The sequence below is a fragment of the Belonocnema kinseyi genome, chromosome 7 (genome assembly GCF_010883055.1).
Source record: "Belonocnema kinseyi isolate 2016_QV_RU_SX_M_011 chromosome 7, B_treatae_v1, whole genome shotgun sequence".
NCBI classification, from domain to species: Eukaryota; Metazoa; Arthropoda; class Insecta; order Hymenoptera; family Cynipidae; genus Belonocnema; species Belonocnema kinseyi.
In genome coordinates, this window is record NC_046663.1 from 19,610,619 (window position 1) to 19,630,097 (window position 19,479).

Here is a 19,479-nt window from a genome sequence, read left to right on the forward strand (position 1 = left end):
ATTTTCCAATTCGGTATTTTTATTTTTCGGTAATTTTATTATTCGTTTTTTTTATTATTTGGAAATTTTCCAAATCGGTATTTTTATTTTTCGGTAATTTTGTTATTCTCGAATTTTATTGTTCGAAAATTTTCCAATTCGGTATTTTTATTTTTCGGTAATTTTATTATCCGTTTTTTTTTATTATTTGGAAATATTCCAAATCGGTATTTTTATTTTTCGGTAATTTTGTTATTCTCGAATTTGATTATTCGAGAATTTTCTACTTCGGGAATTTTACAGTGTCGGGAATTTTATTTTTCGGAATTTTTCAGTCGTCCCACTTTTTCGTTTTAAATCAAAACGTTTTGTAAGTTAAAAAATCAATTTTTCTCGTAGAACATAAATCTTTTGTGAAACCTTTTTTGAGCACAAAATTTATGTACCAAGAATTATAAAAATATTATTGTACAAAAAGTTTCAACTGAAGATTATATTCCTAGTTATAAATTTTCTTATTTGCTTGAAAATTTTATTATTTGGCTGCAAATTTAAGAATTAAAAAAAAGATTTTTGGTTAAAAATTCAACAGTTTTGTTAGAAATCCTTCTTTTTGGGTTTAAAAATTAATTTTTTTCGTAAAAACTTAACCTTTCGTTCGAAAAATTCGTATTTTGATGTCTTTCCTAAAAAATTTACTTTTTCACTAAAATCCGTATTTTTCTGTAAAAACCCGAATTAAAAATTTTTTTTTTGAATGAACATTAAACTCGTTTTTGTTAAATTTGTCTCTTTAATTTGAAAATTTTTTCTTTTTTATTTAAAAATTCACCTGTTTTAGTGAATTTTTTTTACTTTGACAAAAATCCAACTCTTTGGCTGAAAATTTAACAACCTTGTTAAAAAATCATAATTTTTAGTTAAAAATTCAACAGTTTTATTAGAAATCCTTTTTGGGTTAAAAAATTAATTTTTTTTCGTAAAAACTTAACTTTTCGTTATAAAATTCGTATTTTGATGCCTTTCCTAAAAAATTTACTTTTTGACTAAAATCCGTAGTTTTCTGTAAAAAAATCAATTAAAATCTTTTCTTTTTTTTTAATGAAAATTAAACTAGTTTTTCGAAATTTGTCTCTTTAGTGTGAAAAATTTTTCTTTTTAATTTAAAAATTCGACTCTTTTAGTAAATTTTTTATTTTTCTTGGATAAAAATCCAACTCTTTGGCTGAAAATTTAACAATCTTGTTAAAAAGTCATAATTTTTGGTTGCAAATTATACTGTTTTGTTAAAAAAATTTCTTTTTCGCTAAAAAGTTGAACCCTTTTTGTAGAATATTAACCTTTTGTTAAAAATGCATACCTCGTTGCTGAAAATTAAATTTTTTCCTAAAAAATTAGCTTTTTGATTAAAATCCGGATTTTTCTGTTGAAAAGGCTATTGTAAATCGTTGTTTTTTTATGAAATTTCAACGCTTTTTTTAAATTTTGTATTTCTCATTTATAAATTCACCTCTTTTAGTAAAATTTTCATTTTTCTTGGACAAAAATGCAACTTTTAAGCTGCAAATTTAACAATCTTGTTAAAAACTCATACTTTTCGGTTGAAAATGCGAATATTTCACAGAAATTTAACTGATTCTTTACAATTCTAATTTTGGTGTTGGCAAGTGAACTGAAAAATTTTTTTTATAAAAATTGAACTACTTTGCTAATGTTTCTTTTTTTAAATTCATTGGTTTTAGAAAAAAAATGTATTTTTCTTGAATAAAAATAAAATTTTTGGTTTAAAATTCAACAATTTTGTTAAAAAGTTATACTTTTCGGTCGAAAATTCAGAAATTGTATATTTTCGGATAAAATTGCAACTCTAGTTGGTTAAAATTAAACTATTTTATTGAAAATATATTTACCAGATTAAAAATCGATTTTTTAAACTAAAAATTTATTTATTGCCTTCAAAGGTTGAAATTGGACCTCTTTTAGTGAGAAATTTTCTGTTTTTGGTAGAAAATTATTATCTTTGGTAGAAAATTTTAAACTAAAACATTATATTTTTTATTTAAAGATTGATTTTTTTTAGGTGAAAAAATAATGTACGTTCAAAAATTAAACTATTTTGTTCAAAATTCATACCAATTAAAAATTTCTGTTTTTTAGTGCAAATTTATTCTTTTTTTAGATGAAAATAAAAACTAATTGATCAAGAATTCAAATATTCGGTTAAAAACTCATCCTTTATTGTTGAAAAAATTCATCTTTTTGCAATTAAAAATTCAATTTTTTTCGTATAAACATAATTTTTGTACAAATATTCATATTTTTATCCTGCAAAGTCAACTGGAATCTATTTCGGATGAAAATTCAACGATTTTAAAATGCTGAAAAAAAAATAAAAATTCATCTATTTTAAGAGAAATTTGATCTTTTTTGATAAAAATGCAACTATTTAGTAGAGGATTTAAAAATTTACCTGTTTTAGTAGAAATTTCATTTTTGTATGAAAAAAGTAAAATTACAACGTGAAAAATTATTATTTTTTTTTTTTATTGAAGGCTTATCTATTCAGTTGAAAATTTATTTTTTAAAATATTGATCTTTTTATTTAAAAATTCTCTTTGTTTGAAATTTAATTTTTGTTCGATAAAAATGACTTAGTTTCGTGTAAAATTAATTTGTTGCTGAAAAGTCATATTTTTGGTTTGAAATTAAAATTTTTCAAGAGAAAATTTCAACAAATTGAATAAACTTTTATTTATTTCATAAGTAAAAAATCTTCACATGTTGAAAATTCGTCTTTTTTTCAAAATTCTTTTTTTTTTTATGAATTTAATCTTTTTTCAATTGAATATCAATTTATATTTCATTAAAAAAAATTAAACTCATAAATTCCCGACACAAAAATTTCATAGTTAACTATTAATTTTTTGTGTAGGAAATTTATTTATTTAGGTTGAAAATCCAACTATTATGTTAAAAATTTAATTATTTGGTTGAAAATTGAATTATTTTGTTGAAAAAACATCCGCTATAGTTGAAAAAAAAATTTTTGTTGAAAATAAATTAATGAATTTAAAAATTTAAAATTTGAGATAAAAAAAACTCACCGAGATATATGGTAACATTAGCATTTGGTGATCCACCAAGAGCATTACAACTTATTTCCAATGTTTCTCCTTTCTTGTAAAAAGGTCTGCCGCTAGAGCTGGGTGTCAAGCTGAGTTGAGGTTGTTGCGGTGGTTCTAAATATTAAAAAAAATTGATTATTAATAAATTTCTTTTCAACAAATTTAAAATAGAGTGCGTGAAAAATATAAATTTCACAATTATTAAAAATATGCCGCCACTTTTGATTAATATCTCGAAATTATTTCGAAACCGCTTTTTTTCGGAAAACCCGAGTGATAATAAAAATTTTAGAAAAATTCGAATAATTTAAAAATATATTCAGAAGATTTGTGAATGTTCTGAAAATTGTTAAAAAAATAATTTAAGAATTTAAAAATGCTTCCCATAATTTTAAACATGCAATTTTTTGAAGATATAAAAAAAATTCCAACTTTTTAAGACGTTTGAAAGTTTTCCAGATAATAAAAAACTTTTCCTGAAAATGTTGGGCAAATTTTAATGACTTTTGAATTCTGAAAAATTAATTTTTGAAGAAATGAAAAATGTCGAAAATATATGAAAGATTAAGGGACAACCCTCATAATTTAGAAAGATATTAAGCATAGTTTGAATCAGATCCAAGTATATTTATCTTTCAAACCTCTAAGAGTCCTAAATATTTTTTCAATATGACTAAAAATTCCCTATAATTTTGAAAATAAAAATAATACTTTTTCGGCATTTTCTTCAATTTTTTTCGATTAATTTTTTAATTTTTGAAATGTATAATTTAAAATAATATGATTTTTTTAGAATAGATAAAATTTAAACTCTGTGACTAAAATTTTTTAAATTTTCACCAAGTATTAATAAAAATTAATTTGGATGATTTTGAAGATCTTGAGTAGAGAATTTTCAATACAAAATCTTCCAAAATGAAGAAATTTCCAGTGAAAATCATATAAATTACAGAGTTTCTTATAATAAAACCTAAATCTTATATCATTTTTCAATGTCAATTTTAAAAATTATAAATTCTTACATTCAAAGACTTACAATTTAAAGTAATTGGTTAAAAAATCATCTTTTATGCTAGAAAGTACATTATTGTTAGAAATAAATTAATGAATTTGAAATTAAAAAATTTGACAGTTTCACATCCAGAAACATGTCCAAGATTTTTCCTTTTTCAAGATTTATATTTTCAAGGTATCTAATTTGGAACTTTTCTTTCAATATTTCAATTGCAGTGGCAATAAGGGGAAGAGAAAGGACGGGAGGGGAATTGGGAGGAAATTAGGAAAGGAGAAGCAGGGGAAATTCGTAGAGAAGTGTGACGAGGTGAAGTATCATAAGTGTTGGGAGGGGAAGTAGGAAAATAGAAGAGGGGAAATTAGGGGAAATAAGGAGAGGGGAAATAGGGGAAATTGGTGGAGAAACTTAAGGAACAAAATTAGAGGTAGTGCGGGGGAAAGTAGACAATGAGTAGAAAAAGATGGAAGGGGAAATGATAGAAAATGAGGAGGGGAAATAGGGGAAATTGGTGAAGAAACTTAAGGAGAAGAATTAGAGGAAGTGCGGGAGAAAGAGGACAAGGTGTAGGAAAGATAGAAGGGGAAAATATGGGAAATGAGGAGGGGAAATTGGGGAAATTGGTGGAGAAACTTAAGGAGAAGAATTAGAGGAAGTGTGGGGGGCAAGAGGACAAGGTGTGGGAAAAGATAGAAGGGGAAATTATGGGAAATTAGGACGGGAAATAGGGGAAATTCGTGAAAAAGTGTTAGAAGAGAAATTTGAGGAAGTGTGGAGAGGGGAATGGAGAGAGAAGGGAACGAGAGGAGGGGAATTAGGGGAAATTGGGGAAATTCCTGATGAGTTGAAAGGAGGGCAAGTAGATGAATTGAGGGTGGAGTTAGTAGGAGACGAAGAAGGGAGAATAAGAGGAAATGAGGAGAGGGGAAATAGGGGAAAATCGTGAAAAAGTGTTAAGAGGGGAAGCAAACTAAGTTTGGGGCGGGGAGTGACGAGATCTGGTGTAGGAAATGAAGTAAGGGGAAGAAAAAGGAAAATCGAAGAGGGGAAGTGAGGGGAAATTTCGAGGAAAAGTAAGAAAAATAAGTGAAAAAGTGTGAGAAGGGGAAGTATAGGAAGTGAAGGGAGAGGAGTGAGGTGATTGAGAGGCGGGGAAGTAGAGAATAATGGGAGGATATATCAGGGGAAAAGAGGAGAGGGGAAGTAGGGGGAATTCTTAGAGAAGTGTTAGGAGGGGAAGTAGAGAATGTAAGGCTAGGAGGTGATGTAAATGACGGGAGAGGAAGTAGGAAGTAGGGGAGATGAACGAGGAGAGGAGGAGTAGGAAATTAAGGAAAAATAAAAAAGGTGAAATGAGAGAAGGGCTAATAGGGTAGCGCAGGTTAGTAGGGGAGGGAAAATGACGTCTAGAGAAGGTTATTTTAAAAAGGGGAGTGTTAACTTGGCAAGTGGGGAGAGAAGAAAGTAAAGGAGGAGACAGTAGAGGAAGAAGTCTGGAAAGGTAGGAAAAAACAAATAAGAAGTGTTGGTTGGAAAAGTATGGCAGGAGGTTTAACTTACTTTTTGTATTCGGACGACGCCTATTTCGATTAATTTTGTCGGATTTAATATCGAATTCAGAAAGTTTGAAGATGAAACAGAGATGGTACAAATGAGGAATGTAGAAGAGGGTACTTCGGAGAGAAAAATGTCTGATAGGAAAGTAGGAAATTTAGGAAGGGCTAGTAAATGAGATGTTCCGATGGTGGGAGAGAGAAGGTGAGGATAATTTGGACAGGGGAAGTAAGAGGTGAGAGTGAAATTAGGAGGAACTTAGACAAAGGAGACAATAAGTTATGAAAAAGAGAGTAAAAAAGGGAAGTAAAGATGGTAGAAGTGAGAAATATCAGGGAGGAAAATTAAGGGAGAGGGAAGAGTGATAGGGGGATAGAGAATAAAGGAAGGGCTAATGTAGAAAGAACCAATGGGAGTAAAAGTAGGGGAGGAGAGGATAATTACGCCAGGGGAAAAAGGAGGTGTGAGGAGAAAAAGGTAGATTCACGGCACTTACTATCACTAAATTCTTCGGTTCACCAATGAATTCCAGAATTGAGGAGGAGTAGTAGAGATGGTAAAATTGCCCAAATAGAGGATAGAGAGTAATGTGGAAGGAAGTGTGATGGGTAGATAGGAATATAGGAGAGAGGTAGAGGATGGGAATCAGTGCGAGGAGATGTAGAAAAAGAGAAATTAGAACAGGGAAAGTAGGAGGTGGGAAGGTAGGAAAATAGGGGAAGGGCTGTAAGAGGAAGGAGCGATAAGATGTCAAAGATATTACATATGAAGATATTTGGACTTAAATAACGTCTGAATAGGATTAATGAGACACTTACTGGCAATGACAATTTTTGCAGAGGCTGAACCTTCGTATGCACTGCCTCGGGGCAAAACGGAACACTTGAAGTTCCCATTGTAAGATTCTTTAACATTTTGAATCCGAATGTAGCATTCCCCTTTGTCCAAACCTCTTCCGATATATCGGATGTTTTCAGCTGGTAATGTGGATGGATCCTGAATAACGAGTGCGCCTTCGTTTGGAATTTCCACTCGACAATATACAAGAGGCTTCGAAACTCTGCATTTTATTTCCAAATCTTGTCCAACTCGAACTGGAATTGGACCTTTTGGCTCGATTTCTACAAGCGGGCCTTGTTGCGAGGACCCTGAAAAAGAAAATGAAAATACATATGAATAAATATATTTACATTAATTTAAATAATCATCAAAAATCAATTTAAAAAAATTTAATTCTGGTTGAAATCGAAGATTTTTTTAACGTTTCCAAATTTTACTGGTCCAAAGGAAAGTAAAAAATTCCAAATGAAAAATATTTAAATTTGAAGAATCTTCATTTGCTAGACTTCAAAGTTATATAATTTTAAATGAGAAATATTCCTATCCAAAAATCCTATCAAAATCCCCGTCTAATAAAATTCCCAAATTTAAACAAAAAATTCATTCTTTTCAATAACTATGATTTATTTATTACAAACACAAAAATTAAATATTTTATCACAGAACATTTTTTTCAGCACTGATTTTCGAGAAAGTTTTTCTTTAAATTAAAAAAATACTATGTAGGTTTTGAAACAAAACTTTTCACTTTGAAATATATATTTTTTTCAATCATTGTTATTTCAAATTCAAGCAATAGTTTTTAAAAAATTTGTATATATAAAAAAATTCCTTCGATAAAAATACTCGATCATTGTATTTTTAATAAATAAATCATCTTTAATGAGAAAAAAAAACAAAAATTTTTGTTTAAATTCGGGAATTTTAATATACAGGGATTTTAAAATTCTGTAATATTATAAACTGTTTTTGAAAATTTTACGTTTGGTCATCTTAAAATTTCGGGAATTTCATTTTAGGGATTTTCAAATCGTCCCAGTATATAATTCCCGAAAGAAAAATTTGTCGAGTTATAAAAAATCCGATCTAGAAAATTACAGGATTATAAAACTCCCGAATTTAAATAATTAAATTTTTTGTAGAATCATTATTTATTAATTAACAACACAGTAATCTAATACTTTTCAATGTACATACTTGGTTGTTGTATTTCTTATAAATAAATAATATTTCTAAAAAACTTGATTGATTGTTTAAATTAAAAAATGTTATAATTCGGAAATTTTATTTTGGGAATTATCGAATTCAGTAATATGAAAAAGGTCAGGAACTTTATTATGCGAGAAATTTCAAATTCGGGATTTTCATTATTCGGGGATTTTATTATTCAGGAACTTTCCAATTTGGGACTTTTATTATTCGGGAATTTTCTAATTTTACAAATAAATTTTCAAGTACACAATTTATTATTAAGAAATTTTATCAGTCAGAAATTTTCCGATACGCTAATATTATAAACTGTTCCGAAATTTTCTAATCCCAGAATTTCATTATTTAGGAGTTTACCAATTAAGGAATTTCATTATTTAAAAATTTTAATCTTCCGGAATTTTATTATTCGGGAATATTTTCAAATCAGGAATTTCATAGTGTCGGCAATATTATTTTTCGGAATTTCTCATTCGCCCTATTGAACCTGCGGAACAATCTTAGGAAGATTTAATTTAAAAAATTGTATTTTTGCTCATTTTTGTTCATTAAACTAGAATTATTATTATTCATCCAAATCAAACTTCTTTCTATCCAAAGAATTATGATATAAATTTTAAAGTAGGGAAAACAGATGACCCACTTGGAACAGAGATAAACTGCCTCAAAGGTCGTGGAAACCCAAGATTTACGAGACAAAAAAGCCAGTTGATTAAGTTTCCCATATTTCGCGGTACACTCCGTACCATATAGTTAAACGCGGAATCCTGAGCCAATTGCTAGTTTGTTGCTGAATTTAACAAACGCAATCTAAATTTTTTTGAAAATTCCAAGCAATTAAAAAAAAATTTTAATCCTTGAAAATCCATTAAAATAATTTCAAATATTTGGAATCCAACATAAACACCTTGAGATATTTCGAATTCTTTAAAATCGTTTAAAATCACTTGAAAACTTTTAAAACGAATGCATTAAAAAATTTCTTAGAATCTTTTTAATTGAATTTTTTAATTGATATCTAATTATCGAAAGCTTGACAAATATTATGTCTACAAATTAATTTGGTGCTTTAAAACAGAATATAATAGGTGGCGGTCTTGCGGACAACAGACGGCGGTCTTACAGACCTAGCCTAGAAAAATCGTAGTCGAATACATTGGAATACACTAATTCGAAATCCATTCCCATATGGATTTATTTTTAATTGATTAAATGATTGGAATGTATTAAAAAATTCCTTAGAATCTTTTTAAATGCGAAAAAATATTTCAAATCCTTCGAAATCTCTTGAAACTGTTCAAATATGTTTAAAATTCCTTGTAATATTAAAAAATAATAAAAATTCCTAAAATTCCTTAAGAATCCTTTAAAACCATTAAAATCTATGGAAAATGCCATCAAATGTTTGAAATCCGCTGGAATCAGTTAAATCATCAAATATTTTACAATCTGTTTTATTATATTATATATTTTGGAATCCTTTAACATTTTTTTTAATCCTCTAAAATTTTGAAAACTCTTAAAAATTCTTTGTAATAACGTGAAATAATTGAAACATATTTTAAAATCATTAGAATCACTAAAATGATTGGAATTGATCAAAAATTCCTTGAAATATTCTAAAATACCCCAAAATATTTAAAATACCTTAGAACTCTTTAAAGTCCTTGAAAATTCTTTGGAATTATAAAATGCCCTAAAACGTTTTAAATCATTAAAAATTCTTTAGATTACTGAAATCTGTTTGAAATCCTTTGAAACTTTTTAAAGCTATTAAAAATTTCTTGGAATTTGTAAAAAATACCCTAAATTCTATCAATTCCTTTGGAATCCTTTAAAATGATTAAATTTCTTTAAAAAACTACTTCGATTTTTTTTAATTTCCTAACAGATGTCAAATTCTTTCAAATCTTCTGAAATCCCTTGACCATTTTTACAACTCTTTAAAATTCTTTGGAATTTTAAATATATTCTAAAATCTTTGGGATCCCTTAAAATGATCTAAATCTATTGAAAGTTCCTTGGAATCTATTAAAAATTACTTTCAGTTTTTGGAATATCCTAAAATATTTTAAATACTTTAAAATCTTTTGAAATCTCTTGACAATTTTCGAAGCTCTTTTTAAATTCCTTACAATTTTCAAAAATACCATAAAATATTTTAAATATTTTATAATCCCTTTTTCTAATCTCTTATAAAGTGATTTAAACGCATTACAAACTATTTGAATTTTTTTTATTATCCTCAAATATTTCAATTCCTTAAAAATTTTTGAAATTCCTGGACAATTTTCAAATCTCTTTTTAAATTCCTTGAAATGTTTTTAAATACACCAAATTATTTTAAATATTATATAATACCTACAAATTCCCTGGAATATATCACAATTCTTGAAATGTCTTCCAATTTTTTACAGGTCTTGAAAATATTTAAAATACTTAAAAATTCCTTGGAATCTCTAAAAATACCCTAAAATGTTGGAATCCTTTACAATTCCCTCGCATATTTCAAATCCCTTGAAACTTTTAAAGCACTTCAGTCTTCTTTAGAATTTCTAAAAATACCAAATTTACCAAAAATTCCTTCGAATCTTTTAAAAATTCCCAAAATATTTTAAATTCCTTGAAATCCCCGACTTTCTTAAATTACTTCAAACTTCCTTCGAATTTCTAAAAATGCAACTTATAGCGGATAATCATTACCTAAAAACAATGATATGTGTAAAATAATGAATTTAGTTTAATTAATATTGAAGAAATTATACGGATTCATAATTTAAAATTATTTTTTTATTACCTGTGCTCTTAATCAATGATTATTTATTGTAAAGAGGTTTTCCCTATATTATTTGTAATTAAAATACTTTAGAATCGCTTCAAATGATTGGAATCTATTAAAAATTAAATTTCGAAAATTCAACTAAAGTTCTCAACAAAAAAAAATCTGTGTCGATCGATTAGCATGGCACTTTCATTAATTAATAACTACATTGTCAAACGCTCAGCTGCTATCTGAAATTTTGCTGTGACTAAAAGTTCCCTTGTATTTTACTCCCAGCCTGGTCGAAGCTCGATAATTAATTATCACGATGATATTACGGCACAGGTTTTGAAGAGAATTTCAGATGTGCAGCCAGCCACACGGTAGTAACCCACTTACTGATATACTGATAGCTCACAAACATCATTCAACATGCAAGAACCTACTTTTCGTGAACATTTTTTTTTTTTTTGATTATGATTAGGGTTTAGAATTTTTTTTAAACCATTTTTTTACTTTTTTATTTATCTAAGTATCGAAAGCTTGACAAATATTATGTCTACAAATTAATTTGGGGCTTTAAAACAGAATATAATAGGTGGCGGTCTTGCGGACAATAGACGGCGGCCTTGCAGACCTAGTCTAAAAAATCATGGTGGAATACATTGGAATACATTAATTCAAAAGCCATTCTTATATGGATATATTTTTAATTAATTTTTCAATTTTATAAATCTATTGCTTTTGAAAAGGGCTACAAATTAATTTGGTGCCTTTACATAAATGGCTTGTAACTATTGGTTAAATTTAAATGTTGTTTTCCGTCCCAACGTAGTTTTAAAAAGCAAAGCTTAATCTTCAAATGGCAATCTAATAGATGGCGGCCCTGCGGACTTACCCGAAAAAATCATCAGTAATAGGACGGTGTTTGACCAGCAGAATTTAAGATATCAAAGTAAGGATAAATTTGCATTCTAATTTTTTTTCAATTGGAATGCAAAAAGTATACAATTTTTCAAATGTTCCTTGTATGACACTATTGTATTCATAATGATTTTTAGGTCAGGTCCGCAGGGTCGCCACTTATTATATTGTGTTTTAAAGTACTTTTTTGTCCAAAATTTGTCTCTTTTAGTTGAAACTTTATTTCTTTATGTAGAAAAATAATCTTTTTGGTTAGAAATTTCACTGAGACATATTAGAAGAAATAATAAAACCAAAATCTGGCTCACCTACATCCAATTTAAAAGCCCTGTAAGTTCCCACATACGCATTGGTCCCAAAACTTTTATTATATTTTTTGACTTATTTTCCATACTGCAATAGAAAAAGTGGCAAAGATGTCAATTATCCTACTTTAAAAGAAAGTTTTAAAAAATAAATATTTAAAAAGTAATTTTAATTAATTTGCCATTTTTTTCTTTTGTGAGGACTAGTGACTACATTTCACGTTTATTGAAATATGACAATCAATACATCAAAGAGGTTTATCAATCTAATTAATTATACTCCCCTTATATAAAAATGCAGCGCAAAATCGTTTTCCGAGTATACTTTGAAAAGAGAGGAAAATGAGAGATGATCAAGATTCTCAGGAGATTAATTACGAATAAGGCTTTGAAAGTATTGTCAAGACTGAGGAGAGAAAAATTTAAAAATAAATTTATAATTAAAAATTACGCAAGTTTTATGTTTTACAATTAAAATTGCTGTAATTTTTATTATTTGCATTCGAGATTTTTTCAATTCAGATGACTCGAAATTATAAACATGTATAAGGTCTTGGCTATTAATTACATTAAACTAATTATTTCATATATATTTGTCTTCTTCAATTAGTCTTGCGCAGTTCAATGAAATTTTTTTAATTATCTTGCAAATTATTGAAAATATTATACAAGTTTTATGTTAAAGCTTTTCGCTAAAAATTAATAAATAAAAAAAGAATTTTAATACCAAATCATTAATTTTCAAAAAAAGGTGGGAAAAACCCGACTTTTTTGTTTTTTCCCAAAAACATAAATTTTGAAAGTATTTCAATCTCTAAATTATTACTATTTGAGCAAGGTTCCAAATATTAAAAATCTTTTTAATTATGTTATTTTTTTTCTTGAAAAATTCGTATTTTGAAATAAAATGTCATTTCAAAGATAATTCAAAACTTTTGACAATTTTAGGTTATGTTGCGGCTAAAATTTGCATTTAAAAACAAAAAACATTAGATTTATATACAATAATTTTCTTTAAAATAATAAAATAGACAATCTTGATCAATTCCAGACTGTGTTAGATGTTTTTCATCGGAAATTAAAATTTAAATAAAATTTCTTTGGATTTTAAGGCAGACTCATCATTTTTTAAATAGTTTTAGGTTTCCTTGTTGTATTAAATATAAAATTATTAAAATTCTTATTATAATTTAAACGTGATTCAGAATATTTTGACAATTTAATATCGGATGTGTGTTTTTCATCGGAAATTCGTATTCTTAATTTAAAAAATTAGATATCAATGAAGATTTGCAACTTTTCAACAATTTTAGGTTAAGTTTCGCCAGAAATTGGTATTTTAAATACAAAACCATTCGATTTAAACATACCTATTTTATTTAAAATAATAAAACTTACGTCCGAAATTCGTATTTTTCATGAAAAAAATTCCAATTCAAAGAACATTGAAAACTTTTTCACAATCTTAGGTTATGTATCACCCAAAGTTCGTTTTTAAAATAAAAAACATTCTATTTGAATTATATTATTTTCTTTTAACTAATTAATAAACATGCTTGATTAATTTTAGATCATTTACGAGATTTTCGTCAAAAAAATACCAAAAAATTTTGGGGCCGGATATGTATGTTGGGACTTACGCTAGAGGGGAAGTGGTACTGCTGGTCTCTATAAACGTAAACTATCACAAAAGCGGCTAGCCTGAATACAATTTCAAAATTCTGTAAGTCTCAACATACGCAGCAAACAAAAAAATTCTATAGGATTTTTCGACTAATTTTTTGTGTCCTATCATCCCTGCGAATGATAAGAATAACTTTAGGGACACACTATATATTATTTATTACGCTATCTTTTTTCTTTTAATTTTTCTCTTTTTTATATTGTTTTAGATGTTAGATATGGTGAGACCCAGAAATTTTGTATTGATTTTACATTTCAATTTTTAATTATTTCAATCAGACTAATAGGATGGCTTCAAGAATAAAATTAAAATTTCCCATTTTCCGGCTTTCAAATATTTTCCGGCGAGTCAAATTTATTCAGGAAGAAAGTTAAGAGATCTCTTCAGTAAATCTAATCGGAATAAGATCTCTAGCGATTTTCAATTTTTATTAAAGTCATAAAGAGGGATTTTTCGTAAATAGAAAGCCAGCGCCGTGCCTGATAAAATTCTAATCGTGTCATAAAATCTGCGCGCTTCAGCGCGCATCAATCTGGCCAAGTGAAAACACGACACGTAAAGCCACGAGATTTCGTGCCCGGCACCATTATGATAATGCAATGCAAGAAATATGATAAACCAGCCTGGTGCTAACGATTATCATATTTCACTTCTTTGGCTTGACTTGTTGACAGGTCACTAACTCTTGAAACGTTTTTCGCCTTTAAAAAATTGCTATTATTAGTTACAGTTTTAAAAAAACTTTTTATTAAAACAGTTTTTTCCTCTGGACACAAAATTAATTTAAAGGAAAGAAAATTATTTTAAATTGATGAAAAACTTTCATTGGAATTAAAAAACAATTTTCTTTCTGGATTGTATAAATTTATGACGAATTACTCTGTCTGAACTAGACTAGAGCGAATTTTCAAATGAACAAAATTAATTTTTAATAAAATTCTTGAATTCTCAACAACATATCTGAAATTATACCCAAATAGTTAAATTTTCTACGAAAAAGATTAATTTCCTACCGAAAAGACAAATTTTCAAAAAATACAAGAGTTTTCTACAAAGCAGTTTAATTTTCAATGAACAAAGATCAATTAGAAAAAAAAATTACAATGCATAAAGATTCAGTTAATAAATTAATTTTCCACCAAAAAATGCATTTTTTTAAATGAAATTTTCCACCGAAGAGATGAATTGTTATTTAGAAATGATAAATCTTGAAATAGAATAGCTATATCCAAAGTTAAAAAATAAAAATTGAGACTTTTATAAAAAACGCCAAATAGATAAATTTAAAAAAATCACAATAAGAAGTGAAAGAGGTATATTATCAGTTTAAAAAAATCGATTAAAAAAAAAACTAAAAAAACAATGTCAATGAAAAAAAAAAAGAATTTTCAACTAAATAGTTAAATTTCTCACCAGCAGTTTTATTTTCAACTAAATATATAAATTACAAAAAAAGTAGTTTAGTTTTTAACTGAAAAGATTAATTTTTAAGCTAGAATCTTAATTTTCTGCCGCAAAAAAGGGAACAAAATTTATATAAAATACACCATTTTTCAAGAAAATTGTTTGTATTTCGAAAAAGATACGTTTTTTAAAAAACAAAAATGGCATAGTAACATTTTTAATTAAAAAATTTATTTTTAACAACAAAAAAAGAATTTTTAACTAAATACTTTAATTTTGAACGAGATGAGTAAAAAATAGTAATGATATCAACTAAAATTATGTATTTTCAACCAAAAATTAGTTTAAAAAAATGAATACTGAGTAGTTGAAATGTCAACAAAATAGATAAATTTTCTAATATTTTATACTGAAAAATATAAATGGATAATCAAAAATGGAATACTTAAATTTTCAGTTTAGTTTTCAGCCAAAAAGGTGAACTTTCAAGAAAAATTTTCGTTTTCTACTAAAAAAACGAAATTTCAATAAAACTCATTAATTTTCCTCTGGAAAAAAGGCAAATTTGCACTCAAAATGAACTAGTTGAATTTCCGGTTAGAAAAATAATTATTAACCGAAAGAAAAGAATTTAAAAAAAGTTAAATCATAAATAAGAAACAAAAATAATGAAAATATAATTTTTTAACTAAAAAGTTAATTTTCAACAAAATAGTTAATTCTTTAAAAAACAGTTAAATTATCAATCTAAATAGATTAATTCTTTACCAAACAGTTCACTCAAAACAAAAAATGTATAAATATGAAAAAAAAACATTTAGGGGAATTTAAAGGACTTGAAGGTAAATCAATTAATTTTTTAATTTTTTTCAAATGAAAGGTCAAATATTGATAAATTATTATTATAGGGTCAAATAATTTTTTAGTAGGATTTTGAATTGAACAAATTCCTTTTCTTATAAATTCTATTAATTTTTGAAGTTAAAATCTATCCATTTTTCAATTCTTAATATATTCAGAATCGTCTTGTAAAATTATGTATTGATCAATTTTTCAAACGCTATCCACAGTTTATTTTTAAAATCATTTATTAATTTATATCTGCAGCTGACCAACTCAAAACGTTTTTATGAAAACTTGTCAATGTCACATATTAACAAATGAAGCTAACATTTAAAAAAGTCAAAATCGAATTTCCAATACATTTTTAAGATTCACTGTAAAGAAATAAATTTGCTGTCAAACTAGTCTAATCAGAAAATATTGGAAGAAGTCGAAAACTTTTTAATTAGATTAATATTTAATACGTCATCCTTTTCCATTGAGTAAAATAAGATGAAAAAAGTACATATTCAGGGGAATAATAATTTACATAAAACTGCCAACAAAAGTACCCCTCGGATGGCAATTGTTGTTCAGCTGTATTCAGAGCTTGATTGTATCGGAAAACGTAAAAATTTTTATACTCGTAAAGGGCAACGAGTGGGTCATGAATGCTTTACAGTCTTTTCTGTCAGTAAAATTGCTAATAAATTTAGCGGCATATCAAATATGCTTATCAATTAACGTCCAGCAATATTATTTATCGAGGAAAATTCAAGCTCTCTTTTTAAAAATTAAATTTTTATTTTTGCAAAGATGAATTTGAAACCAAATAGTCGATTGTATAAATAAATAGATTAGTTAACGATTAATGATAGTTATAGTTTCTACAAAACAGATGAATTTCAATGGTAAAAAGTTTTTGCTTTTTCCGATTTGGAAGTAAACTAAAAACGCGTATTTCGGAAAACAATTTTTTTTCTTGTTTAACTTCGACTTAATGAATTGTTTTTTTTTGTCTTGCTGCTGCGTTATTTTTCCTTGAATTACAGAGGAAGTGCAATTCAGAAGGAGATGAATAAGGAAGAGGAGGAAGAGGTGGAAGAGGAGGAAGAGGAGGAGGAGGAAGAGGAGGAGGAAGAGGAGGGGGAGGAGGATGTGGTGATGAAGAAAAATTGTAGATGCAATAATAATAGGTGGATTTTTACAGCTGAATTTTCTAGCTAAAAATTCGAATGTTTTAGAAAACGGTTGACCGTTCGTCTCAAAAAGATAAATTTGCAAAAAAAATTGTTGAATTTTTAACTAAATTTTCAACCGAATAGTTACATGTTTAAGCCAAAATGAAGAATTGTTGATATTTTAGCAAAAAAATATAGATATTCCAATCAAAAAATTAATTTTCTACTAAAAGAGTCAATTTTTCAACCAATACGATTTTCTGTAAAACAAATGAATTTTTAAATTAAAAATGTGAATGTTCAACGAAAATGTTAAATTTCTACTATAAAAGATAAAAAATAAACAAAAATCGATCAAAGTTCAATTCAGAAAAAAGAATTCAAAAATTAAATTTTCAACAAAGAAATATTTCGGTTGCATTTTCAACACCGAAATATATATTTAGAAAAAAATGTGATTCTCTTCCCAAACAGTTGAATTTTCAACCCAAAAGATGCATTTTCAATTAATCAGTTAAATTCGTATCGAAAAAGTATAAATTTCTCACGAAATAAAATCTATTTAAAAAATAGTATTTAAGCTTTTATCCAAACACTTAAATTTTTTATTAAAGAAAAACAATTTTCAACATAATAGTTGAATTAATAGATTAATTTTCAAATAGCTTTAATCTCAACAAAGAAATTTTTTAGTTTATTTAACACCAAAACATAAATTTAAAAAAAAGTTAATTTGCTACCCAAATAGAGTTAAATTTCAAAAAATATATTTTTAACAAAATATTAATAGTCAAAGCTTTTTAACCAAACAGATGAATGTTCACTAATATTATTTATTAAAGCAAATTCCAGCTGCCTTTTGAAAAATAAAAATATCCTGCCCAGACATATTATTTCGGGTTATTTGTCTGCATCAAAGATAAACAGATGCAGATATTATAGCACTATGTGTCGTAAATCTAGATAGTAGCAACTAATAATTCCGCTATAAATCTAATTTGAATTTTCGAGCCATCAATTTATTATACGGATGACAACGGGATCTCATTTGAACAGAATGGCGTTTTGCGCTCATGGAAAACCGCAGCAACAGATGCGATGATTTGTAGACACTGAACATCGCAGCGCATAAGCTAATCAACATTTCTTCATTAGTTTTCTATTAGAAAACTTTTTGAGAAGTTCAGACTTTATAATGCAAATTTTTCTCAAAAATAGAGAAGTAGATAACGAAACGAATTTTACCGACTCTGAGAGCATTCCGAAGGTAAAGTGATTCGTGTCCGTGCTAATTCAACATTTTTTGTTGCTTAAAATTGACTCAACTCTTATGTAAAAATTCAAAAAATTTCTTTCAACAAAAATATTCATATTTTCCTTATTCTGCCACTCACAGAATACCATAAAGAATATTTCAAGAATATTTCACGAGACTGAAGCCTGCAAGTTTCACTTGAATTTAAATTTGTTTTAAAAGAAGGAAGTTTGTGACGTTAAAGAGTGAAAAAGAAATTGTGCAAAGAGACTTCCATTTACTAGGAATCCTATTAAAACATTCCATGTTTTCTTTCTTTTCCTCCTGCAATGTTTTTACTTTTTCTTACTTTAAGTTGCAATGTCCTTTCAAGCTTTTTCTCTTCATTCGTAGATAGGTACTCTCCTGGGTATTTTACTTGAGACTCGGAGTATAAAAAATGCAGCAACGCCAGCCTATTCTTCTTTATTCAAAGCAAAGCAACCCATCTTTCTGGGCAACACTATACTAAAAATACTAGAAAAGAAACAAGCGTTTTTTTGGGCTCATGCAGTTTTTAAATTAAAATATAAAATTCGTGAAAGTAGGCACCGTGCGACTACGAAAAAGGGTGTTGTAGCCTATTAGGTCGTTCAAATCAACCTCCTATACTTCCCTCTCCCATTCTCGCCGCAGCACTACTCCCTTACCAACCGTCTTCCTCCTACTCGTGATTCACCTCCTCCTCCTCCTCTTCCTCCTCATCCTCATCCTCCACCTCCTCCTCATCCTCCTTCGCCAACTTCTTCTGCTTCTAAATTTAAATTGCCCTGATCCAATCCTATCTTAGCTTATAATCACCATCTCATCACTTTCTCACACAACTCGACTCCCTACTTCCCCTTTCCAACAACACGTTTTGAATTTTAATTTTAAAAGTACTAAATATTCTTATAGAAAATTTACTTTTTTTGACCTTGATACATCTTGAGGCCCATACTTAAATTAGGTAACGGACTATAGGCCCTCTATGAGACCCCACCTCCCCCATGTATTAGACCGTAACAAAATATTTCTACTTCAACCCCCTCTTACTACACGTAATTTTTAGTTTTCAGAAATGTTATGCTAGTTATTGCTAGTCGAAGTAGGCAGGGTGTACGAGAACTTCCTTTTCGAAATTCCCTGATTTTTCTCTGACTTATTTTTTATTTTCTTTCGTCATTAATAGTAAAATACTAGCATTTTAATTTTTTTATCATTTTAACATAGAATCTTTTATAAACGAAATAAAACTGTATTTCAGAAACAAATTCAACATTTTCAAAATTATTAATTTAGTGTGAACAAAAAGTATATTTTCTACCATAAAATATGGCTTTTTAATAGATACTTGCATTTTCAACAATATAATTACATTTTTAACATAATTGTTGAATTTTCAA

At 27.5% G+C, this 19,479-nt stretch overlaps 1 protein-coding gene across 1 annotated transcript in view; it reads right to left on the bottom strand.

Annotated features, from left to right (window-relative positions):
* Positions 1-19,479, bottom strand: part of LOC117176359 (fasciclin-3) — a 117,792-nt gene that overhangs the window by 71,542 nt on the left and 26,771 nt on the right. Inside the window, exons 3-4 of the mRNA XM_033366602.1 lie at positions 6,489-6,818; positions 3,084-3,218 (exon numbers count right to left, since the gene is read on the bottom strand). Of these exons, the coding sequence (XP_033222493.1) occupies positions 3,084-3,218; positions 6,489-6,818 (465 nt within the window). The remainder of the gene's footprint in view (positions 1-3,083; positions 3,219-6,488; positions 6,819-19,479) is intronic.